Source organism: Haematobia irritans, chromosome 2 (assembly GCF_050003625.1).
Source record: "Haematobia irritans isolate KBUSLIRL chromosome 2, ASM5000362v1, whole genome shotgun sequence".
NCBI classification, from domain to species: domain Eukaryota; kingdom Metazoa; phylum Arthropoda; class Insecta; order Diptera; family Muscidae; genus Haematobia; species Haematobia irritans.
This window is the reverse complement of record NC_134398.1, coordinates 200,833,537-200,860,369: the sequence shown is the minus strand read 5'-3', so window position 1 is coordinate 200,860,369 and position 26,833 is coordinate 200,833,537. Positions and strand designations below refer to the sequence as shown.

At 28.0% G+C, this 26,833-nt stretch overlaps 2 protein-coding genes across 5 annotated transcripts in view; both read right to left on the bottom strand.

Moving 5' to 3' along the window:
* spen (spen family transcriptional repressor split ends) overlaps positions 1-26,833 on the bottom strand; it is a 277,605-nt gene that overhangs the window by 233,437 nt on the left and 17,335 nt on the right. For all 4 annotated transcript variants that reach the window (XM_075297168.1, XM_075297167.1, XM_075297165.1 and 1 more), the window contains exon 3: positions 18,207-18,657. Coding sequence is in view for 2 of the 4 variants with exons in the window: in XM_075297165.1 (XP_075153280.1) it covers positions 18,207-18,301 (95 nt within the window). In the remaining 2 variants the exon portion in view is untranslated. The remainder of the gene's footprint in view (positions 1-18,206; positions 18,658-26,833) is intronic.
* On the bottom strand, positions 19,779-21,126 carry LOC142226914 (uncharacterized). Its single transcript, XM_075297162.1, has 2 exons — positions 20,900-21,126; positions 19,779-20,734 (listed from the first exon to the last, which is right to left on the bottom strand). Exons 1-2 carry the CDS (start codon positions 20,956-20,958, stop codon positions 20,299-20,301), a joined length of 495 nt encoding a protein of 164 aa, XP_075153277.1. The 5' UTR covers positions 20,959-21,126; the 3' UTR covers positions 19,779-20,298.

Sequence of the window (26,833 nt, the reverse complement as noted above, 5' to 3'; positions counted from 1 at the left end):
TTAATTTTTACTGAGTAACAAAAAAACATAACAAAACAGATCATTTACTTTTTGTATGGATTTTTTTAGAAGATCAAGATAATCTGTCTACTTATCGACTGTTGTACATTAAGCCGGCATTAAATACCTGAAGACATTTTTGTTCTAAGGTTAATGATAATTTCAAAAAAAACAAAAGATTTTTATTTATTTGAAATAATAAAAAAAGATTTCGTCTAAAGAAAAAATAAAATACCTATTAAATTAATGAGAATAGTAAAAATTGACAAAAAAAAACTTAAAAATATTATTCCGGGTGAATATAAACTTTTTATGACATTCTCAACTCCAAGAACATTACCTCGTATGAGTAATATTATATATTAGACAAAGGAGCGTATACGTTCTGCGTGAAGCAATGTTACGTATACGCATGGATCATAAGCACCCTGGTGCAAGGATTGGAAAAACTTTTCGTAACTAGAAGTCACTCTCTTTGGAAATCTTCCTTTTATATGAAAATAACATAGAGATATCAAGTTAAAAGATGTTTATTTATTTGAAATAATAAAAAAAAGATTTCGGCTAAAGAAAAAATAAAATAACTATTAAATTAATGATAATAGTAAAAATTGACAAAAAAAAACTTAAAAATATTATTCCGGGTGAATATAAACTTTTTATGATATTCTCAACTCCAAGAACATTACCTCGTATGAGTAATATTATATATTAGACAAAGGAGCGTATACGTTCTGCGTGAAGCAATGTTAAGTATACGCATGGATCGTAAGCACCCTGGTGCAAGGATTGGAAAAACTTTTCTTAACTGGAAGTCGCTCTCTTTGGAAATCTTCCTTTTATATGATAATAGAGATATCAAGTTATAATTTTAAGTAGTCTAAGAATCATACTTTAATTTCAGAGATTAACAATATCCAACCTTATAAATATGAAGGATAAATAACTACAAAGAAAGCTGTTAACAAATTTCAATTTCACCACTATAAGTTTTACGACATTTCCATTACTCAATTTGTCCAACATTAAGCGACGATCGATATTGATCAATAACAAATTATAAGTCAGTCGATTTTAAAAATTATGAAATTTGATTAGGTACGATTTGAATAGGCACGATAACCTATTTTAACTATCCTTGAAAAATGACAGAATAGTCTTCTTAATTTGTTTTTACATCAATTTGCTTGTATAGAACGAAAAAACCCCAAATTTCTTCACATGGTTCTATTTTAGTCCCCTGACTACTGTAAAGAATATTCATATTCATAAGTTTCATAATTTTTTCTATATTTTTAAATGTCATTAGAAAGAAACAACAACAACTTATTTCCACTAACGATATTTACCTTATAATGCCATTGCCAACACCACAATCGTGGGAGGCCAACATTCTATGGCATTTAACTAAAATTAGGTTTGCCAATGTCTCATACTTGGTATTGGTCACTGACACCAGAGATTACCGACAAATGACTATGTCTGTGAGGGGTCTCTTTTTGTTTTTTTTTTTTTTTTTTTTAATGTGAAATCAAATATTTAGATGTCAAATTGACAATAGTAATTATTTTTTTTTGGAAAATTTCACAAGAAAATATAAAAATTTTCAAAATTTTATAATTTTAAAAAAATTTTTAAGTTTCCAAGTTAACAAAAAATTTTGTGAAATTTATGATTTTATCGAAACCTATTAACATCTTCGTGGATATATACAATTTCTAGACAAAAATCTTCGATATTTAATGTTTATAGAAAATTTCGTCGTTGTTAACTATTTTTATGAAATTTTGCCGATTTTTTTTTATTTATAGCAAATTTTTGGATTTTCAATATTTGGTGAAATTTTTTGTCAAATTTTAATTTTAATCAATTTTTTCCAAAATTTGGTGTTTATAGAAAATGTGGTCATAATTAACAATTTATTATTTTTTCATTAAAATTTTCTATTTATAAGAGTGTTTCGCAAAATTTAGTTTTTTTTTAAGTTTAATAGACTATTTCGTCGAAATTCGTCAAATTTTAAAGTTTATATGAAAATTTCCCGAATTTTATTATTTATAGAATTTTTTGTATTTTAATATTTATAACATTTTTTTGTCAAATTTTACTACTTTCCGAAAAAGGTACAAGCAAATTTATCGATTGTTATACAAAGCAATTTTTGTCGAATTTTAATATTTATAGCAATATTAGTCAAATTTTACTATTTATTTTTTTTTTTCAAAATTTGCTGTTTACAGTAAAATTTGATGATTGTTAATTAATTAATTATTTTTATTTCATTGAATTTTTCTGTTTGTAGAGTTTTCGTAAAAAAATTTGTTTCCCAAGAAAACTTATTACGATTTGCTGTTTATTTTTGAAAAATTTATCAAAGTTTTAGTAATTATAAAAAAATTTATTATTTATTGGAAAACTATGAAACCTAACTATTTACAAAAAAAAAATGATGAAATTTAATTTACAATTTCAGTGATTTTTACCGACAACTTAGTCGATATTAACTATTTAAAGAAAAGTTCGTCCAAATTAAATTTTATTAATTTTTCTCAAATTTTATTATTTATAGCAATTTTTAATATTAATGTTTATAGAAAATTTCGTACAATACAATTTTCTAAAGTTTTATTATTTATAACAATTTTTTTCAAATTTCACTATTTATTGAAAAATGTTCAAGACAAACATCTGTCTATAGAAAATTTCGTCGATATTTACTTTTTATAGAAAATTTCGTACAAATTAAAAATTTTCATGAATTTTTGTCGATTTTTATTATTTATAGCATTTTTTCGAATTTTAATATTTATAGCAATTTTTGTCAAATTTCAAAATTTATCAAAAATTTTCAAGACAAATACTTCGATATTTACTGTTTATAGAAAATTTTGCCAATATTTACTATTTATAGAAAATTTAGTTCAAATTAAAATTTTTTATCAAATTTTGTCCAATTTTATTATTTATAGATTTTTTTTAAATTTTAATATTGGTAAAACTTTCTTGTCAAATTTTGCTATTTTCGGAAAAATTTTCAAGTTAAATTTCTCGATATTTAATGTTTATAGAAAAATTTGTCGATATTTACTATTTTTAGAAAATTTCGTACAAATTAAATTTTTTTTTTGAAGACAAGACAAACACCTTTCTATAGCAAGTTTCGTCGATATTTACTTTTTATAGAAAATTTCGTACAAATTAAATTTTTTTATGAAATTTTGTCGAATTTTATTATTTATAGCATTTTTTTCGAAATTTAATATTTATAGCAATTTTTGTCAAATTTCACGATTTATCAACATTTTTCAAGACAAATACTTCGATATTTACTGTTTATAGAAAAATTTGTCAATATTTACTATTTATAGAAAATTTAGTTCAAATTAAAAATTTTTATCAAATTTTGTCGAATTTTATTATTTATAGAATTTTTTGAATTTTAATATTTATAACATTTTTTTTTTGTCAAATTTTACTGCTTTCCGAAAAATGTTCAAATGTTCAATTTGTCGATATTTACTATTTTTAGAAAATTTCGTAAGAATTAAATTTTTTTTTTTTTTTTTTGAAGACAAGACAATTTCATCGATATTTACTTTTTATAGAAAATTTCGTACAAATTAAAAATTTTCATGAAATTTTGTCGAATTATAATATTTATAGCAATTTTTGTCAAATTTCACAATTTATCAAAATTTTTCAAGACAAATACTTTGATATTTACTGTTTATAGAAAATTTTGTCAATATTTACTATTTATAGAAAATTTAGTTCAAATTAAAAATTTTTATCAAATTTTGTCCAATTTAATTATTTATAGAATTTTTTTTAATTTTAATATTTGTAACATTTTTTTGTCAAATTTTGCTATTTTCGGAAAAATTTTCAAGACAAATTTCTGGGTATTTAATGTTTATAGAAAAATTTGTCGATATTTACTATTTTTAGAAAATTTCGTACAAGACAAGACAAACATCTGTCTCTAGAAAATATTTATAAAATTTTTTTGTCAAATTTTACTGCTTTCCGAAATTTGTTCAAATGTTCAATTTGTCGATATTTACTATTTTTAGAAAATTTCGTACAAATTAAAATTTTTTTTTGAAGACAAGACAATATCGTCGATATTTACTTTTTATAGAAAATTTCGTACAAATTAAAAATTTTCATGAAATTTTGTCGAATTTTATTATTTATAGAATTTTTTCGAATTTTAATATTTATATCAATTTTTGTCAAATTTCACGATTTATCAAAAATTTTCAAGATAAATACTTCGATATTTACTGTTTACAGAAAATTTTGTCAATATTTACTATTTATAGAAAATTTAGTTCAAATTAAAATTTTTTATGAAATTTTGTCGAATTTTATTATTTATAGAATTTTTTTGAATTTTAATATTTATATTTTTTTGTCAAATTTTACTATTTTCCTAAAAATGTTCAGACAAATTTCTCGATATTTAAGGTTTATAGAAAAAAATTTCGATATGTACTATTTTTAGAAAATTTCGTACAAATTAAAAATTTTTCTGAAGACAAGACAATTTCGTCGATATTTACTTTTTATAGAAAATTTCGTACAAATTAAAAATTTTCATGAAATTTTGTCGAATTTTATTATTTATTGCATTTTTTCGAATGTTAATGTTTATAGCAATATTTGTCAAATTTCACGATTTATCGAATTTTTTCAAGACAAATACTTCGATATTTACTGCTTTTAGAAAATGTTGTCGATATTTACTATTTATAGAAAATTTCGTTCAAATTAAAATTTTTTATGAAATTTTGTCGAATTTTATTATTTATAGAATTTTTTGAATTTTAATATTTATAAAAATTTTTGTCAAATTTTACTACTTTCCGAAAAATGTTCACGCAAATTTATCGATATTCATTCAACGTTTATAGAAAAATTTGTCGATATTTACTATTACAAATTAAAAATTTTTTTGAAGACAAGACAAACCCCTGTCTATAGAAAATTTCGTCGATATTTACTTTTTATAGAAAATTTCGTACAAATTAAAAATTTTCATGAAATTTTGTCGATTTTTATTATTTAAAGCATTTTTTTCGAATTTTAATAGTTATAGCAATTTTTGTCAAATTTCACGATTTATCAAAATTTGTCAAGACAAATACTTCGATATTTACTGTTTATAGAAAATTTTGTCGATATTTACTATTTATAGAAAATTTCGTTCAAATTAAAAATGTTTATCAAATTTTGTCGAATTTTATTATTTATAGAATTTTTTTGAATTTTAATATTTATAAAATTTTTTGTCAAATTTTACTACTTTCCGAAAAATGTTCAAGACAAATTTATCGATATTCAATGTTTATAAAAAAATGTGTCGATATTTACTATTTTTAAAAAATTTCGTACAGATTATTTGTTTTTTTTTTTTTTTTTTGAAGACAAGACAATTTCGTCGATATTTACTTTTTATAGAAAATTTCATACAAATTAAAACTTTTTTATGAAATTTTGTTGAATTTTATTATTTATAGCATTTTTTTCGAATTTTAATATTTATAGCAATTTTTGTCAAATTTCAAGATTTATCAAAAATTTTCAATACAAATATTTCGATATTTACTGTTTATAGAAAATATCGTTCAAATTAAAATTTTTTATGAAATTTTGTCGAATTTTATTATTTATAGAATTTTTTGAATTTTAATATTTATAACATTTTTTGTCAAATTTTACTACTTTCCGAAAAATGTTCAAGACAAATTTATCGATATTCAAAGTTTATTGAAAATTTTGTCGATATTTACTATTTTTAGAAAATTTCGTACAAATTAAAAACTTTTTTTGAAGACAAGACAATTTCGTCGATATTTACTTTTTATAGAAAATTTCGTACAAATTAAAAATTTTCATGAAATTTTGTCGAACTTTATTATTTATAGCATTTTTTCGAATTTTAATATTTATAGCAATTTTTGTCAAATTTCACGATTTATCGAAATTTTTCAAGACAAAATGTTTATAGAAAATTTTGTCGATATTTACTATTTATAGAAAATTTAGTTCAAATTAAAATTTTTTATGAAATTTTGTCTAATTTTATTATTTATAGATTTTTTTTGAATTTTAATATTTATAATATTTTTTGTCAAATTTTACTACTTTCCGAAAAATGTTCAAGACAAATTTATCGATATTCAATGTTTATAGAAAAATTTGTCGATATTTACTAGTTTTAGAAAATTTCGTACAGATAATTTTTTTTTTTTTTGAAAACAACACAAACACCTGTCTATAGAAAATTTCATCGATATTTACTTGTTATAGAAAATTTCATACAAATTAAATTTTTTTATGAAATTTTGTCGAATTTTATTATTTATAGAATTTTTTCGAATTTTAATATTTATAGCAATTTTTGTCAAATTTCACGATTTATAGAAATTTTTCAAGACAAATACTTCGATATTTACTGTTTATAGAAAATTTTGTCAATATTTACTATTTATAGAAAATTTAGTTCAAATTAAAAATTTTTATCAAATTTTGTCGAATTTTATTATTTATAGAATTTTTTTGAATTTTAATATTTATAAAATTTTTTGTCAAATTTTACTACTTTCCGGAAAATGTTCAAGACAAACTTATCGATATTCAGTGTTTGTAGAAAAATTTTTCGATATTTACTATTTTTAGAAAATTTCGTATTGTTTAATTTTTTTTTCTTTTTTTAAAGACAAGACAAACACCTGTCTTTAGAAAATTTCGTCGATATTTACTTTTTATAGAAAATTTCATACAAATTAATTTTTTTTATGAAATTTTGTCGAATTTTATTATTTATAACATTTTTTCGAATTTTAATATTTATAGCAATTTTTGTAAAATTTCACGATTTATCGAAATTTTTCAAAATAAATACTTCGATATTTACTGTTTATAGAAAATTTTGTCGATATTTACTATTTATAGAAAACTTCGTTCAAATTAAAATTTTTTATGAAGGTTTGTCGAATTTTATTATTTATAGGATTTTTTGAATTTTAATATTTATAACATTTTTTTTGTCAAATTTTTACTATTTTCCGAGAAATATTCGGACAAATTTCTCGATATTTAATGTTTATAGAAAAAATTGTCGATATTTACTATTTTTAGAAAATTTCGTACGAATTAATTTTTTTTAAAGTTCTCAAATTTTAACATTTATAGCAATTTTGACGAATTTTATTACTTATAGCAATTTTGGTCAAAGTTCACTATTTATCGAAATTTTGGCCAGACAAATACCCCAATATTTACTGTTTATAGAAAAGTTCGTCGATATTTACTATTTATAGAAAATTTCTTCAATATTAAAATTTTATGAAATTTTCTCAAATTTTGTTACTTATAGCAATTTTTGACGACTTTTATTACTTATAGAAATTTTTGTCAAGTTTTACTATTTATCGAAAATTTTTAAGACATATTCCTCGATATTCACTGTTTATAGCAAATTTCGTCGATATTTTCTATTTATAGAAAATTTCGCCCAAATTAAAATTTTTTTATAAAATTTCGTAGAATTTTATTATTAATGGTAATTTTTGATGAATAATAATTTAAATAATTTTTCTCAAATTTTGCTATTTATCGAAATTTTTCAAAATTTGTTCTTTATAGAAAATTTGGTCATAACTAACAATTTATAATTATTTCATTAAAATTTTCTAGTTTTGTAAAATATTTCTCAAAATTTACTGTTTTCTGTTTATTTTTATACACTTTTTGTTAATGGTGAAATTCATAATTTCTTCCAAGTTTATCGACCAAGTATATTTGCCATTTATAGAAAATTTCGCCAAAATTTAAAAAAATTTATATATATATTTTTTTAATATTAATTTTTGTAGTAATTTTTATAGAATTTTAATATTTATAGCCATTTTTGTCGTATTTTGCTATTAATCTTTTCAAAATTGTTTTTATTGTTACTAAGTTAAAATTTTCTATTTTAGGAGCTCTTGTACAAATTTCCAAAAATTTAGTCTTCTTAGAAAATTTATTTAAAATTTACTGTTTGCTATTTATTTGTTAATAATTTAGTATATTTGGCAAATTTACCGTAAATACATTTTTATTGCTTACAATATTGTTCCATAATCCAATCTAATGGAATGAGAAAAAAATATTGAACTTAGAAAAAACATCTACACTTTTTTTGTTTTTAATTTTTTTTTTTTTGATTTAAAAAAAAAAATTAGGAAAAACCAAAACACTCTTAAATCAAATTGTATATAAAAATAAAACGGTATGTTTTTCGAAAAGTAGAAAAAAAGCACACACAATTTGTTAATGTTGTTTGATGTTGATGATGACGATGACCTTCGATTTCAGAGAACTAGAACACAGCAAAAAGTTATTGCTCAAATCAATTCATTTGAACATGAATGCGTTCTATGTTTTAGCTTTTAAATTTAATTTCAACACTGAATATTTCAATGATCTTTCAAAGATCGCATAGATCTTGTGAGGTAGTATTCTAATAAAAGAAAAACAAAAAAAAAACAACAACAACAACACCACATTGAGAAAATATTCCTTAGGCTTTTTTGTTTTAATACGAAATACTATGAGAGACGATAATATTAATTCTTTCATTTTATAATGATCTCTAAGAAATACGCATGAAAATCAAAACAAAACATGCATAAGGAAAAGTGATAAAATTTATATATTTTTAAAAAACATCTACGTAGAAATTTATATTTAAGTCTACACCTTGCTATCATTCGTTTTGTTGTTTTTTGTGTTATTTTTACTATGAAAAACATGAAAACACAATATTGAATGAAACTATTTTCAATGTTAACAAAATTTATGTTTATGGCGGGTTATTGTAGTTTTTCTAGGCCTATCATATATTAAAAAGATAAAATAACTTCAGGGTCACACAACATCATCTTAATATCTGGCGAAGGGGCAAAGTCAGCGAACCAAGAGAGAAATGGTAAGCAATGGAAAATTTTTCTTATTGGTGGCTGATTGTTTAAGGACATTCGCAATTTTATGAAATAAGTTTTTTTCTATAAAAAAAACTAATTATTGATTACATATTTTTTTCGTTAAAAAATATTATGAAATTTTTACTTATGTCTCCCATGAAAATCAAATTGTAGGATATGAGTTTTAAAAAAATTATTACTAACGCTAATCACATTCCCTTTGTATTTAGCGGTATATCGAGACATTGAAAACAAATGTTTTCACAGAAATCTACATTATTTATTGTATTAATATATTTTTGTATAAACAAAAAATTATACAAATGGATGAATATACGTAGAAAAAAAATAACATGATTTGTTTTGTTAACACATAGAAACATTTTTCTTATAAGAAGAGGGTTGGCATCACGATTGCCACTCGAGCCAAAAAAAAATCTACCAAAAAATTACCAAACAAAAAATCTTATTTTGCAAAATTTTAATCGAAATAAAATTTTATCAAAAAATTTTTCCCCATAGATTCCAAATTCTATTTCTAAAGAAAATTTTGTCAACATTTTATATATTATCTATTTTTAATTATTCAAAATTTTATTTTTTATAGAAAACTTGCCAAAATTTTATTTTTTAGATTTTTTTGTCAAAATTTTATTTTTTATAGAAAATTTTGCCAATTTTTTATAGAATTTTTTGTAAAATTTAATGAAAATTTTGCCAAAATTTAATTTTTTATAGAAAATTTTGTCAAAGTTTTATTTTTTATAGAAAATTTTGCAAAAAAATTTTTTCGATAGCAAATTTTGTCAAAATTTTATTTTTTGTAGAAAATTGTGTCAAAATTTTAGTTTTTTGTAGAAAATTGTGCCAAAATTTTATTTTTTATAGAAAATATTGTCAATATTAATTTCTATAGAAAATGTTTGCCAAAATTTTAATTTTTATAGAAAATTTTGCCAATTTTTTTATAAAAATTTTGCCAATTTTTTATAAAAAATTTTGTCAAATTTTACGAAAAATTCAATTTTTATAGAAAATTTTGCCAAAATTTTGTTTTTATAGAAAATCTTGTAAATTTTTTTTATAGAAAATTTTGTAAATTTTTTTATAGAAAATTTTGTACATTTTTATACCCACCACCATAGGATGGGGGGTATATTAACTTTGTCATTCCGTTTGTAACACATCGAAATATTGCTCTAAGACCCCATAAAGTATATATATTCTGGGTCGTGGTGAAATTCTGAGTCGATCTGAGCATGTCCGTCCGTCCGTCCGTCCGTCCGTCTGTTGAAATCACGCTAACTTCCGAACGAAACAAGCTATCGACTTGAAACTTGGCACAAGTAGTTGTTATTGATGTAGGTCGGATGGTATTGCAAATGGGCCATATCGGTCCACTTTTACGTATAGCCCCCATATAAACGGACCCCAAAATTTGGCTTGCGAGGCCTCTAAGAGAAGCAAATTTCATCCGATCCGGCTGAAATTTGGTACATGGTGTTAGTATATGGTCTCTAACAACCATGCAAAAATTGGTCCACATCGGTCCATAATTATATATAGCCCCCATATAAACCGATCCCCCGATTTGGCTTGCGAGGCCCCTAAGAGAAGCAAATTTCATCCGATCCGGCTGAAATTTGGTACATGGTGTTAGTATATGGTCTCTAACAACCATGCAAAAATTGGTCCACATCGGCTCATAATTATATATAGCCCACATATAAACCGATCCCCCGATTTGGCTTGCGAGACCCCTAAGAGAAGCAAATTTCATCCGATCCGGCTGAAATTTGGTACATGGTGTCAGTATATCGTCTCTAACAACCATGCAAAAATTGGTCCACATCGGCTCATAATTATATATAGCCCACATATAAACCGATCACCAGATTTGACCTCCGGAACCTCTTGGAAGACCAAAATTCATCTGATTCAGTTGAAATTTGGTACGTGGTGTTAATATATGGCCTCAAACTCCCATGCAAAAATTGGTCGATATCGGTCCATAATTATATATAGGCCCCATATAAACCGATCCCCAGATTTGACCTCCAGAGCCCCTTGGAAGAGCAAAATACTTCCCATTCGGTTGAAATTTGGTACGTGATGTTAGTTATGGTATCCAACAACCATGCAGGAATAAGAAGTTTTAAGATACCACAACCCAAGTAATTCGATTGTGGATGACAGTCTTTCGTAGAAGTTTCTACGCAATCCATGGTGGTGGGTACATAAGATTCGGCCTGGCCGAACTTGCGGCCGTATATACTTGTTTTATATTATTTTTATGTTTTTTTTGTACATTTTTTAATTTTACAAAAATTTATTTTTATTAGAAAATTTTGTCAAATATCTTTTTGCCAAAACTTCATTTCTATAGAAAATTTTGTCAAAATGTTATTTCCATAGGAAATTTTGTTAATTTTTTATAGAAAATTTTGTCAAATTTTACGATTTTGTTTTTTGTTTTTTATAGAAAAATTTTTCAACATTTTATTTGTTGTAGAAAAATTTGTCAATATTTGTTTTCTATAGAAAATTTTTGCCAAAATTTTGTTTGTTATAGAAACTTTTTTATAGAAAAATTTGTCAAATTTTAAGAAAATTTAAATTTTTATAGAAAATTTTGCCAAAATGTATTTTTATAGAAAATATAAAAATTCTATAGCAAATTTTATATAAAAATTCTATAGAAAATTTTGTTCATTTTTTATTGAAAATTTTGAAAATTTTATTTTTATAGAAAAATTTGTTAAAAATTTATTTTTTGAAGAAAATTTTGTTCAATATTTGTTTTCTATTGAAAATTTTTGCCAAAATTTAAATTTTTATAGAAAATTTTGCCAATTTTTCTATAGAAAAATTTTTCAAATTTTACGAAAATTTCAATTTTTATAGAAAATTTTGCCAAAATTTAGTTTTTATAGGAAATTTTGTAAATTTTTTTATAGAAAATTTTGTTAATTTTACGAAAATTTCATTGTTATTGAAAATTTTGACAAACATCTTTTATATAAAATTTTGTCAAAAAATTTTTTTTGTAGAACATTTTGCCAATACTTTATTTCCATAGAAAATTTTGTCAAAATGTTATTTCTATAGAAAATTTTGTTCATTTTTTATAGAAAATTTTGTCAGATTTGTCCTCCGGAGCCTTTTGGAGGAGCAAAATTCATTCGATCCGGTTGCAATTTGGTACGTGGTGTTATTATATGGTCTCTACCAACCATGCACAAATTGGTCCATATCGGTCCATAATTATATATAGCCCCCATATAAACCGTTCCCCAGATGTGATCTCCGAAGCCTCTTGGAGAAGCAAAATTCATGAGATCCGGTAGAAATTTGGAACGTGGTGTTAGTATATCGCAGCTAATAACCATGCCAAAATTGATCCAAATCGGTCTATAGTTATATATCGCCGATCCCCAATCACACCAAAAATTGGTCCATATCGGTTCATAATCATGGTTGCCACTCGAGCCAAATATAGAAAATTTTGCCAATTTTTTTATAGAAAAATTTGTCAAATTTTACGAAAATTTCAATTTTTATAGAAAATTTTGCCAAAATTTATTTTTATAGAAAATTTTGTCAAAAGGTTATTTCTATAGAAAATTTTGTTAATTTTTTATTGAAAATTTTTCCAAAATTTATATTTTATAGAAAATTGTCAATTTTTTTAAATAGAAAAATTTGTCAATTTTTACGAAAATTTTAATTTTTATAGAATATTTTACCAAAATTTATTTTGTGTAGAAAATTTTATCAATTTTTTTATAGAAAATTTTGTTAATTTTTTATAGAAAATTTTGTTAATTTTTTTATAGAAAATTTTGTTAATTTTTTATAGAAAATTTTGTCGAAAATTTTACGAAAATTTCAATTTTTATAGAAAATTTTGCCAAAATTTTGTTTGTACATGGTCTCTCACAACCATACAAAAATTGATCCAAATCGGTACATAATTACATATAGCCCCCATATAAACCGATCCCCAGATTTGGCTTGCGGAGCCTCTAAGAGAAGCAAATTTTATCCGATCCGGCTGAAATTTGGTACAGGGTGTAAGTGTATGGTAAGTAACAACTGTGCAAAAATTGGTACACATTGGTCCATAATTATATATAGCCCCCATATAAACCGATCCCCAGATTTGTCCTCCGGAGCCTTTTGGAGGAGCAAAATTCATTCGATCCGGTTGCAATTTGGTACGTGGTGTTATTATATGGTCTCTACCAACCATGCACAAATTGGTCCATATCGGTCCATAATTATATATAGCCCCCATATAAACCGTTCCCCAGATGTGATCTCCGAAGCCTCTTGGAGAAGCAAAATTCATGAGATCCGGTAGAAATTTGGAACGTGGTGTTAGTATATCGCAGCTAATAACCATGCCAAAATTGATCCAAATCGGTCTATAGTTATATATAGCCGATCCCCAATCACACCAAAAATTGGTCCATATCGGTTCATAATCATGGTTGCCACTCGAGCCAAAAATAATCTACCAAAATTTTATTTCTATAGAAAATTTTGTCAAAATTTTTGTTCTATAGAAAATTTTGTGAAAATTTTATTTCTATAGAAAATTTTGTCAAAATTTTTGTTCTATAGAAAATTTTGTCAAAATTTTATTTCTATAGAAAATTTTGTCAAAATTTTATTTTTTGTTCTTTTTATTGCAGCTTAAAACCATACATTGACTAACCTACAAGTGTAGCTTAACCAACAGAGGAAAATAATGTTTGTCAAATTTATTTGGGCAAAGCCCTATAGACTGCAAGATGGATGGATGGGCAGCTGTTTCGGAATTACCACATTCCTCATCAGCATCCTCTACTTGCAGCAAAACTATCAACCAATTATCAGAATAAATTCAGGCAGTTCATTAAACCCAACAATGAACCACACTTGAACCTCCAGAAAAAAGGTTTTGTATGATAGCAGGCTTTTTTTATTTTTATTTTTATAAAAAATTTTGTCAAAATTTTAATTCTTTAGAAAATGTTGTGAAAATTTTACTTCTATAGAAAATGTTGTCCAAATTTTACTTCTATAGAAAATGTTGTCAAATTTTTATTTGGCAAAATTTTATTTCTATAGAAAATTTTGTCAAACTGAATTATTTACGTACTTATTCGGCCTTTTGTATTTTAATATATACCATGTATGGACTACCTTGCAATTTAGAAGACGGTGTTAGGAAGTTTTAAGATACTTTGCCATCGGTAAGTGTTACCGCAACCCAAGTAATTCGATTGTGGATGACAGTTTTCAGTAGAAGTTTCTACGCAATCCATGGTGGGGGGTACATAAGCTTCGGCCTGGACGAACTTACGGCCGTATATACTTGTTTTTTTTTTTTTATAGAAAATTTTGTCGAAAGTTTTACGAAAATTTCATTTTTATAGAAAATATTGCTAAAATTTTATTTTTTATAGAAAAATTTGCCAAAATTGTATTTTTTATAGAAAATGTTGCCATTTTTTTATAGAAATTTTTTCAAATTTTATAAAAAAATTTTACCAAAATTTATTTTTTTTATAAAAAATTTTGCCAAAGTTTTATTTAAAAAAAAAATTTTTGCCAACATTTTTTTATAGAAAATTTTGCCAACATTTTATTTTTTAATAAATTTTAGTAAGATTTTATTTTTTTAATAAATTTTGTTAAAATTTTATTTTTTATAGAAAATTTGTGAACTACCTTAGTTCGAGAGAAATATTTGGCACAGTCTATCAAAATATCAAGAATTCTACAAATTTACCAAACATTAAAAAATCTTCCATTTTTTGTAGAATTCTACCAACTGTGGCAACCGTGGTTGGCATTCAAAAGTATTTGTTGACGATAGACGTGACGATAGTGAATTTGTTTTTGGACCACTACTATCAGTAAAAAAATGCTTTTCAAATGTTGAAAAAAAAAAAATATTAGACACATATTTGATGAAAAAAAAAGTAAATAAACTACGTCACCTGTGCATGATTTTCAGGTTTTTCCATTTTTTAATACGCAAAAAAAAAAAACAAAACAATAAGAAAAAAACAAAAAAAATTATTTTCGTTTTATAATCTAAGAAAAATCATCAAAATGATCGCCTGCATTTTTTTTTTTTCAACGTTAGCACATTTTTCCGTAGATCATGGTATAGAAAATTTATTACATTACGTCAATATATTTATTCACCTTTGGGCTTTTTCTTAAAAAAAATTATAGCCAACTATTCAATGATTATTTGAAGATAAATTTGAGAATTATTTTGTGTGTACATACAGATTAATTATGGAAAAAATTTATCTACCCTAACTCTCCAGCCAACTTTATTGATTATAGTTAGCTGTCAGCAATGATAATTTCGAAAACAAATAGAAACTTAATGCAAACATAAAATGCAGATATAAAATATTTGCTTTCGTGGTTTTGAACAAACAATAAATATTGATTTTAATGAAATTAACAAATAGTCAATATATCTACTATATGCGAGATTTTGTTAATTTATGTATAATAGAATTATATCGAAATCGATAGAAAAGTCAGTGAAAATCAGACAAAAACTCTAAATGCTAATCCCAATAAAAATTGAGTAAATAGTTCGAGGTGAAAAACTGCTTACTAAAGGTATTTATGCCATACTCGCAGCAATACCGTATGCTTCGAAATAATGACAACCTAATGGTTGTAAGGTTACCATGCATTAGATTTTCATGAATTTTGTGCCAAAACCACTGAGGTACCTACAGTGGATAGAATATTAGTCTAAGTGAATCTGAAATATCGGACTACCAATATACCTAACCTAATGAGGCAAAAATAATTCAAAATTAAATAACTTCAACTAAAAATCACCTGGATCAATTAATTTCGTATATGATCTCTCATATAAATTTTTTACTGTACGCAATTATTTATTTTTAAGTTTTATTATACCCTCCACCATAGGATGGGGGTATATTAACTTTGTCATTCCGTTTGTAACACATCGAAATATTGCTCTAAGACCCCATAAAGTATATATATTCTGGGTCGTGGTGAAATTCTGAGTCGATCTAAGCATGTCCGTCCGTCCGTCTGTCCGTCCGTCTGAACGAAACTAGCTATCGACTTGAAACTTGGCACAAGTAGTTGTTATTGATGTAGGTCGGATGGTATTGAAAATGGGCCATATCGGCCCACGTTTACGTATAGCCCCCATATAAACCGATCCCCAAATTAGGCTTGCGGAGCCTTCCGGAGCAGCAAAATTCATCCGATCCGGTTGAAATTTGGTGCGTGGTCTAAGTATACGGTCTCTAACAACCATGCAAAAATTGGTCCATATCGGTCCATAATTATATAGCCCCCATATAAACCGATCCCCAGATTTGACCTCCGGAGCCTCTTGGAGGGGCGAAATTCATCCGATCCGGTTAAAATTTGGTACCTGATGTTAGTATACGGTCTCTAACAACCATGCAAAAATTGGTCCATATCGGTCCATAAATATATATAGCTCCCATATAAACCGATCCCCATATTTGACCTCCGGAGCCTCTTGGAGGAGCAAACTTCATCCTACCCGATTGAAATTTGGTACGTGGTGTTAGTATATGGTCTCTAACAACCATGCAAAAACTGGTCCATATCGGTCCATAATTATATATAGCTCCCATATAAACCGATCCCCAGATTTGACCTCCGGAGCCTCTTGGAGGGGCAAAATTCATCCGATCCGTTTGAAATTGGGTACCTGATGTTAGTATACGGTCTCTAACAAGCATGCAAAAATTGGTCCATATCGGTCCATAATTATATATAGCTCCCATATAAACCGATCCCCAGATTTCAACTCTAGAGCCTCTTGGATAAGCAAAATTCATCCGATCCAATTGAAATTTAGTACGTGGTGTTAATATATGGTCTCTAACAACCATGCAAAAATTGGTCCATATCGGTCCATAATTATATATAGCTCCCATATAAACCGATCCCCAGATTTGACCTCCGGAGCCTCTTGGAGGAGCAAAAGTCATCCGATGCGGTTGAAATTTGGTACATTTCGTTAGTATATGGCCTCTAACAGCCATGTAAAAATTGTCAAATTTTATTACTATAGAAAATTTTGTCAAAATTTCATTTCTATAGAAAGTTTTGTAAAAAGTTTATTTCTATAGCAATGTTTGTCAACATTTTATTTCCATAGAAAATTTTGTCAAAATTTTATTTCTATTGAAAATTTTGTAAAAAATTTATTTCTGTAGAAAATTTTGTCAACATTTTATTTCTATAGACAATTTTGTCAACATTTTATTTCTATAGAACATTTTGTCAACATTTTATTTCTATAGAAAATTTTGTCAACATTTTATTTCTATAGAAAATTTTGTCAAAATTTTATTGCTATAGAAAATTTTGTCAACATTTTACTTCCATAGAAAATTTTGTCAACATTTTATTTCTATAGAAAATTTTGTCAAACTGAATTATATACGTATTTAATCGGCGTTTTTTTGTTTAATATATACCCCTTATGGACTAACTTACAATTTTGAAGACCGTGTTAAAAAGTTTTACGATACCTTGCCATCGGCAAGTGTTATCGCAACCCAAGTAATTCGATTGTGGATGACAGCCTTTAGTAGAAGTTCCTACGCAATCCATGGTGGGGGGTACATAAGATTCGGCCTGGCCGAACTTACGGCCGTATATATTTGTTTTTTGTATAAGTTTTCCTCGATAGTATAGTGATTAGTATCACCTCCAGTTCAATATTATTCTTGACCAAATTATAGGGTATGTATGTTTCGCACATACAGATTTTAATTGGATCAATTAATTTTTTAATTGACCTCGGTATTTGATATGATAATTTTCGTGATTGATGCCATGAATATCCTTTTTATATGTTTTACCCAATATTATAGTGTAAATAATATTGACCCCTCTAGGTCGATTAATTTTTATACAAAAAAGAAAAAAAATAAAATTATTTTTTTTAATTTATTTCAATTTTTATTTATAAGAAATATTTGATTTAGTAAAGAAATATCCTTGTTTTAGATCATATAGTCCTCGATAGTATAGTGATTAGTATCCTCGTCTAAGCCAAGTTTCTTCTCCACGGATTTTTTGATATGTAGGTTTTATACATACAGAAATTTATAAGTCTTATAAATTTTTTTTTATACTTTCCTTTATAAAGATATATTTTTTTTTGTCTAGCCGAATGTTACCTACCGTTTTAAGTGATCTCTTTTATTATCCTCTCGTACAACAACTTGTGTTTCTTGGGCTATTTGTCCAAAACAAACGTTGTTGGTCTCTCGTACCATTTTTGTTTATGAAACTTCATGGAGGCGAATTATTTTTTAAATGGGCGCACTCCAAACCCATTCATTCGAAATTTTTGCTTTTTTCCCTTCAGAATGCTTTACGTCGTTTTGGCTTAGAGAACAGCAAAAAACTAAATCGTTAAAACCGATAATTTTGTTGTTTTACCAAAACTTTTTTCACAATCGACATTGATTGAAGAGGATTTAAATTTTCTTTTCAAATATATTTTTCTTTTTTTACTTTTATATATATTTTTCCGAATATTATTTACATAGATTTTTTATTTCTTTTTTTTTCTTCTTTTCAATAAGTGGATATTTTTTCCTTTTTAAAGTGGATATTTTTCCTCATAAACCTGCAAAGAAAGAAAGAAAAACAAAAAAAGAAAATGAGAATTTTTCAATGAAATTGAATATTATAAATAACATTTTGCGTTGGGGGTGATTTGTTTAAATATGAAAAGATTTATAAGAAATTTATAATGCTTTTCTTATTAATTTATAATTTTGCGTGATGATTTCATGGAAACTTAATGAGAAATACAAGTACAGAACAGGGAATTCTTATGGTACTGAGAAATTGCAAGCACGTCAAAGTATCTGACGTCTTGTCCAGGCAGTTTTCCAGACAAGCCTTTTGTGGTAAAGACCGAGTCTGTCCTTTTTTCGTCCCAAACTCCAAAAAACGATTCAAGTACAATGACTGACTTTTTAAGGAAAATATTCGATGATACTAATCGTCCATAATTATATATTCTTATTTACCAGCATAATATTTAATTATAAAAGCCATTAAGAGCTCCCTAATCAGTGTTGCTAGAAGTAGAGGAAATTCCCTACACTGAAAGAAGAGTTTTCTTTTCTGAGGAACGAAATTTTAGACAAGCAAAGTTTTCTTTTGACGTTAAAAAATGTTCGTTCAAATTAAATTAAAAATTTTGGAGACAATTGTTGAATCGCTTATCATAAGTTCGGATTAATTTGCTCTGAACCAAACTACTTTATACGAAAGGGGAATTTCGTTTGTCTAAAATTTCGTTCCGGAGGAAAGTATTTTTTCTTTGGGTGTATATGTAGGTTTTTTCTAATATTTAGCGTCTTGTAGGGACGTAGGGGTACAATGTAGGGACTTCTTCACTCAGCACAATTTTTAATAATTTTTACATTTTTTGGTGGCCTACAGGAGAAAAGTAGAAGCCGGCAAGGCTTGATCTTTAACAATGTGTGCTAACCACGATTACCACTCGTGCAAAAAAAAATTTACCAAAATTTGAAAAAATCTTAACACAAATCTACTAAACAAATAGAGAATTTTGTAAAAATTTTATTCCTGTAGAAAATTTTGTCAAAATTTTATTTCTATAGCAAAATAAAAAAAAATATTTCTGCAGAACATTTTATGAAAATTTTATTTCTATAGAATTTTTTTTTAAAATTTTATTTATAGGATTTTTTATTTTTTTTTTTTTGTAAAAATTTCATTTTTTTCAAAATTTTATTTCTAAAGATAGATAGTTGATACTATCATTTCTGTGATTGAAGACATTTCAATTAAAAAATTAATTGGATCAATTAATTTCGTGATTGAATCAGATTTTTTAGTTTTTTCAAATCCAATCGATCTTTTTTGTTCACCAATTCAGTTTGTAATTGAATTAAATTGAAGTCAATTTGAACTAATAGATTTTTGTTATGTTGTAATTGAATTTAATTTTACTAGATTAAAATAATATTTGGATTATACATTCGAAGAATACAATCAATACTTTAACAATTGTTTCACCTTTAATCCAAACTATTCCTAAATCTTTGAAGAAGAATTACTTTTTTTTTAATTTAATATATTTTATGGTGGTGTGGACATTTGTTGGACAATATCGAATGATTATTCCAAGGAACATAATAATTTCTTTCACATTGCTATAGAATTCCAATTTCAAAGGAAATAAATAATAATATTTCTTAAGTTGTTGCTATTTATTCGATATTGTAGCAATTCAATTCCTACTCCTCTCCCCTGCCTTCCCATATGTACGGCGGGGGTTTCTACTAAAATTTTTATCACCATTTGTTGTCATCGGCATGGAGGATGGATCTGGATTTGTTTTTTTGCTAGATATTGGATTTCGTTCTACCCTCTGTTGGATGGGTATAAGAGCGGAAACTTCCAACGAGCCATAGTATTCTGCTGAACAGGCCTGGCCCGGAATGGTAGGCTTTTCTGTTGGTGTTGTTGCTAAAGAGGACGACGACGATAATGGAGCTTTGTTGGATCTGCTGGTTTTGCCGCTTGCTTGACTGCTATACAAGGAAAATATTAACATTTTATATATGGAATCAGGGGGAAGGGCATAATAAGAGATGTGAAAATCATCGGGGGCACTGTGGAACAACAACAGCACACCATAGTCGTCGTCATCAGCGGCACAACAGCTATAGCATAAAAAAACCATTTGAGTTCAAACTACACACATTTATGGTGAAAACAACAACAACGAAAATCAAAAAACAAACAAAAAAACACACAACACCGTCATCATCATCATAGCGACGTACACTCTAGACGGACAAAACAGAAATAACGACATGTTTTTGTACCAAAAACGGCAACAGCAGCAGCAGCCGTAGAAAATACCAACAACGTCTCTAGCATACATTTTAGTCAGTCAGCCACCAGTAGTACACCGTGCTCACTGCAAATATATGTATGTGCTCTAACACTCACTCACTCTTCCCTAAAACCATCCGTCTGACCCAACAGCTAAACACCATATGAACGAAAATGTAGGAAAAAAATAGCCGCACAACAGCAGCACCAACAAAAATTGTATAAAAATTCTTTTTATAAACGTAAAATGAAAATTGGCAACAGCGCTTCCGTAGTTAGTCGATTCGAGTCGAGGCTTATTCAGGCGAAATATGTGTGTTTGCTTGTGTATGTTTGCTATTTGTTATTGTTGAGTATATTTGTGTATGGTGAAATGTGGCAACGTTGCTTTATTTGCTGTTTTTATAATAATTGTTGGGTTTTTTTTTCCATAGTCGTCGTCGTAGTCGACCACCAATCATACGAGTGCAAAAGAGACCGAACGAGCAGCAATACACCATATGAAAAGTATGGGTTTGTGTGATGATGATGATGGGCTTTGCGCGTTATGGCACCATTTGAGGAAAAGGGAGAAGAGAGAGAGATAAAATGGCAAGTTGTGCACATACCCAGTCACGAGAGTACATTTGATTGTCATACAGCCAACAGTACAAACATACATACACAAAAGAAGTATTTTAGTCATAATGCGAACGAAGAAGACAACAGCGGCAACGTCGAGGCCTGGCCTGGTGAGTACGAGTTGTTTATGGATTGTGTTATAAAGCAGTATATCGCGGGGTATACGTTCGGTAAGGAGTGATTTTATGCTAAGCGGCATTCCAAATGGTGTTGGTGATGATGATGATGACGACGATGACTACACACGACACACAACGACCATGTTGTTATGTTAAGAGGGTATTGTTGTAAAGTTGCTTTTTCGTTGTTGTTGTTCTATGTTTTTCCTTCTCTTGTGTTATTTCTTTATTATGATTATTTCGCTGTTGTCGTTGTCGTCGTCTTCTTCTTCAGCTTTTATAAAGATTTCTTCTTGTATTCAGTTACAAACGCACAAACAAAGACTTTAACAATGGGTAGGACGGCTATAGCTTTTGAAAAATCAGCTAACCTGAAGTCTGAAGCAATAGTCGCTTGAATTTTTGTCCAAATCCAAACAATAACACATCCCATCTAGCAATACAAGAATTTTGTTATTCTTTTGCCATCCTTTGATGAAAACATTGATGAACGGCGTATGGTATTGTTGTTGCAGAATCATCATCATCATCACCATTATTATCGGCAAAACGCCAAGTACGGCGAATATATTTTTGTGTTATTTTGTATTCTTTTGAAATTGGCATTTACATCGATGGCAAGAGGTAGATTATTCAATGAGAGGATTCCCATGATTTTTTCTTCAATGAAAATTGAACTGGTATTAGTATGTAGCTGTCTCCCGTATAAAGTACCCCCATTACATAAGGAAGGAACAAACAAATTTTAATGGATTAAATGAACGCAGAAAGGTTTAGAAATTTAAATATCTAAATAAATTCGCCATCATTTGACATTCAAGAAAGTATTTCCTGGGGGGTTAGGTCATAACATGGCATTGGTTATATTAGCGAATAGCAGCTGGGACTTATAAAATATAGCTTACAGTTATTTAATCAAATATCTTTATATCGTTAAAAAATGGACCAGAAGGGACCCTTGAACCATCGAGTCAGATGGAACTCCAAAGTCGCAGGCAATTATTTAAGACGGGCGAATAAGGACACCGTTGAGTCCGCAAGGGCTCTGATAATCAATAAGATGCAACATATTTATTTATGAACTAAATACAAAATATAACTTAATCAAATGGGTCAGGACCCCTTGGCTTTGTAGTACTACAGGTGCATTGTAAAATTAAGTGCAATATCAAAGTTGTTTGAGAAACTGGTCACAGATTGGCTTGTTAGTCTCGGTTAGTCATCATGGTGTTATGATAAATAGTGACAAATCGGACGGATATCATATTCACGGATTTCAGCAACGCATTTGACACGGTTAGTGATGAGATCCCTACTTATAAACTTGACTTAATTGGCTTTTCTCGGGGGTTTTTGAGTGGAATATCTTCATATCTTTCTGGAAGGTCACAAAAATTCTTATTTAGGGGTTGTAAGTCGAAGCGGATATATGTTCATCTTGGTCCCATTCTTTTTGGGTTGTATTTGAATGATCTACCATTTGTTATTCGATCTTCGGGGATACTAAAGTATGCTGACGATGTGAAACTTTTTGCATCTATTTGTTCAGGTGTAGATTCTGCGTTGTGAATAATACGACTCTTAATAGGGGGAAATGTAAGAGTATGACTTTTTCGAGAAGATGTGCTTTGTCTACTGGTTATCGTAGCGATGACTATTTTCTGGAGAAGGTATCTTCTTTTAAGGATTTGGGGGTATGGCTGCACACGAAATTGAATTTCAATTGTCGCATTTATATTTGTGTTGAGAAGGCTATGGCTGTTTTATGCTTTATAAAGCGTTGGTCGAAGGAATTCGATGATCCTTTCCAAGGTAAGCGACTATATATGTACGTCTCTTGTTCGTCCAATTTTTGAATACGGTTCTATTGTTGGTCTCCTTTTTACAATTGAGTCAGAGCAAAATAAATTTTCTGTTATTCGCTTTGCATGGTTTAGGATGGGCTTAACGGATTTGCCCCGTACGTGAACAGATTGAAGCTGATAGATTTGCCGACCCTTGAGAAAAGGCGGCACATGGTGGATATTTTATGTATGGTCCTTTAACTATACATTTCATGTGTCCGTTCCTGTTATTCTTATTCTTGCTATCATGTTCCTGATTCATGCTAGTCCCTGACTCTTAATTGCTTACATTACTCTCTTTCATCATACCCGTTATATTCCTGCGCTTTAACCATACATATCTTATTCCTGCTATTCAAACTTTCCTGCCTCGTCTAAATACTACACCCATGCTGTTCCTGGTTTCTGCCATCAAATTACTCCAGTATCATCTTCACATTCATTGATTTTGTACTTGTTATCCCGATTCATGTTATCAAATTGTTCCTGCCTTATCTTACTGTTGCTATTTTTATGCAACTTTTAGTTCCAGTCCTGCCTACAAATCTTATATAGTCCCTATAAATTTTAAAATATAGTATATAGATATATCTTATTTTATTTTTGTTCTCAGTTTTTTAAGTATTGTAAACATGCATACTTTATATTTAACTATAACCAACTGCTAATTATGCAGTGTAAATAAATTAATTCTGGTATGGAAGTACAATAAGTTGTTTTTTTTTTTGTAATCATCTTCTATTGGCCTATGAGCTTGGTTATTTTCGCAATAAATATAAAATAAATAAATTGAAGTACCAAATTCAAGCCCCAGTAGAAGTGTTTCTTCTGATGTTACCAAATCGGGCACTGAATCAGTAACGAGAGGGAACATTTCGGAGACTTTCATAGGAACAATATCTAAAGAAGGTATTCCTTCGATAAAATGATTTAAGGAGTGCTAAATTGCTTGAAATTCTCGAAATTGACAACAACTTCAAATGAAGGACGGCATACTTCAATTGAAGTAATTTTTTTTTAGGTTTAGGGAAACAATGTCTAACTCAGTTGAAAACAATGGATTTCATTTCGAATATTTTATTTTTATTTTTTTTTTACAATATATTAATAATAAATCATATAGATTTAAGTACTACGTAGTATATACTCTGAAATTAAAAAAAAATCCACTCCACATTAGGAACATGGTGAATAATTAAATGTTAGCGGGGGCAATTGGGGGTAAGCACATGCATTACTCAGTGTATGTAAGTGTGTGCCCTATGGAAGGGGGCGTCGGCAGTGATGACGCGTTGTTTAACTTATTGGAAAATACAAGAGGAAACAACAAAATCCAGCCAAAAACAGAAAACGAAATATTCAACGAAAAATTATCGATTCGAAAGGCAGTTAGCACGTTTAGGCTGGCCTGGTAGTTTTCGACAAAACAAAAACAAATTACTGACAGGCAGGCAAACCAAGAATCTAGTGACGTTGACGTTATATAAAAAAGAGCAAACGAAATAAATAGCAACAACAGCAACAAAAAATGACAGCTCAGCACAGAACACATGAGGTACTACCACACAACTACAAAAAGTCACCACACAACAACAGTCCAACTACACTCACACACAGAGAGAGATATACTAAAATATGCAGTAACAAATCAACCCAGCGCACACTTGCTGCAATACACCCCCGACCTTTCCCCAACAAAAACAAAAAAAAAAAACAGTCGGCGGCTACATAATACCATTGTGAGAAATATTTTTGCTAAGGCGCTTACTTTTATAAAAGTTCAGCAAGTATTTTGTAGCTTTCCCCCCGTTCAAAAACCAGCTATCACAGCAAAAAACACAACATACACAATTGCAAGAGCCTCATTTGTAGTTTTTGCAAAGCGCAAACTCTGGCTAAAGCACAAGCAAAATGTACCCCCATACTCTTCTTACACACATTTTTCGTCATGGCTCTGTTATAACAGTCACCTCTTTTTCATCCATTTTGGCAACTCGCACATCTTCCCATAATCTCTTATTCTTTCTTTCTCTCGCTCGCAATTATGACTGTTATAGAAAACTTGTTTTCTCTATAAAACAGTGGGAGTTACAGGGGTGGGGGGCTTTTGTGCAAAGGTGTTTTGCATTCTTTTTGTGCTGTGTGTGTGTGTGTGAGTTTGCTGTTGTTCGCCTGTATGTTATAGCATTCGTGTAAATGAGAGCAAATGTATACCCTTGTGTATATTAGTGCGCGCGCGAGATTCGTCTCTATGATTGTGTGATATTTGAATTGTAGCAAAATCAAGTAAACCACAATAGAGCGAGCTTCAGTTTTGTATTTTGTAGTTTCATGTTTTTTTCTTCTTTTCTTCGTATACGGCATAAATAGGTGCGGATTTTCAATTGTTTTCATTATTTTCTGCTGCTGTCGTTGCTGTTTTGTTCGCGATTGCTTCACATATTTTTACGTCGTCGCCGTTTCTTTCTTCTATACAGTTGCAAAAAGATTTTAATGTAGTACGTGGACGCAAACAACAAGGCTGGTTTCTTAAGGTTTCATTGAATACCATATAAAATCTTGCTTTTAGTCGTTCGAGTGCTGTTGCCAGGTTGTGATCGTTGCTGGGAAAAAATATTTGAAATAAAAACAGCAGTTAAAAGTTCTTTCAAAATTGGCTCTGATGTGAAGCAAGAAAAAAAGTTTTCTAAGCTTTGTGCTAAAATGTTTGCAGGCACTTTTTCCTATGATAACTGCTGCCTTGTATTTTGTATGACCTCTACAGAGGAGAGATTTTGATTGATAGCGTCTGGAGACGTTCGTTTAGTTTTGCATTCATTTTCTAAAAACCCTACAACTAAAATGGAATTTATTTCTTTTATTGAAATGTTAGAAATCTATTTTTGTTTTGATTTCGATGCCTCAATCTTACTATTAAAGGAGAGCAAATATTGTGAAACCTCTTACACAGTTGTAGGCTAAGAGTGTATGCACAAAGGATACCATTGACCAAGCATTTCATTAGTGCAAAATTATTGAATTAATTTTAATTAAAATGTGTGAATAATTTTTTTTATTCTCTGGGAATTCAAATCGATCGAATTTTCTGGAGATAATTTTCTAAAAAAAAACTTGCCTTATTTTTTCTCCTAAGAAAATTTTGTTTATTCCAAAGAAATTAATACTGTGATTTTTTTTTACAAAAAAATTAAAGCATATTTGAAAATTGCATAGTTTGCAATTTGCATTACAAGTCGACCATTAAAGTATCAAGGATCATGTCAGTAAAATCAAAAAAAGTGAACCCTCTATTTCACTAAAGCCAATTTAACTTTATTTTAGTTCATGGATTAATAATGTT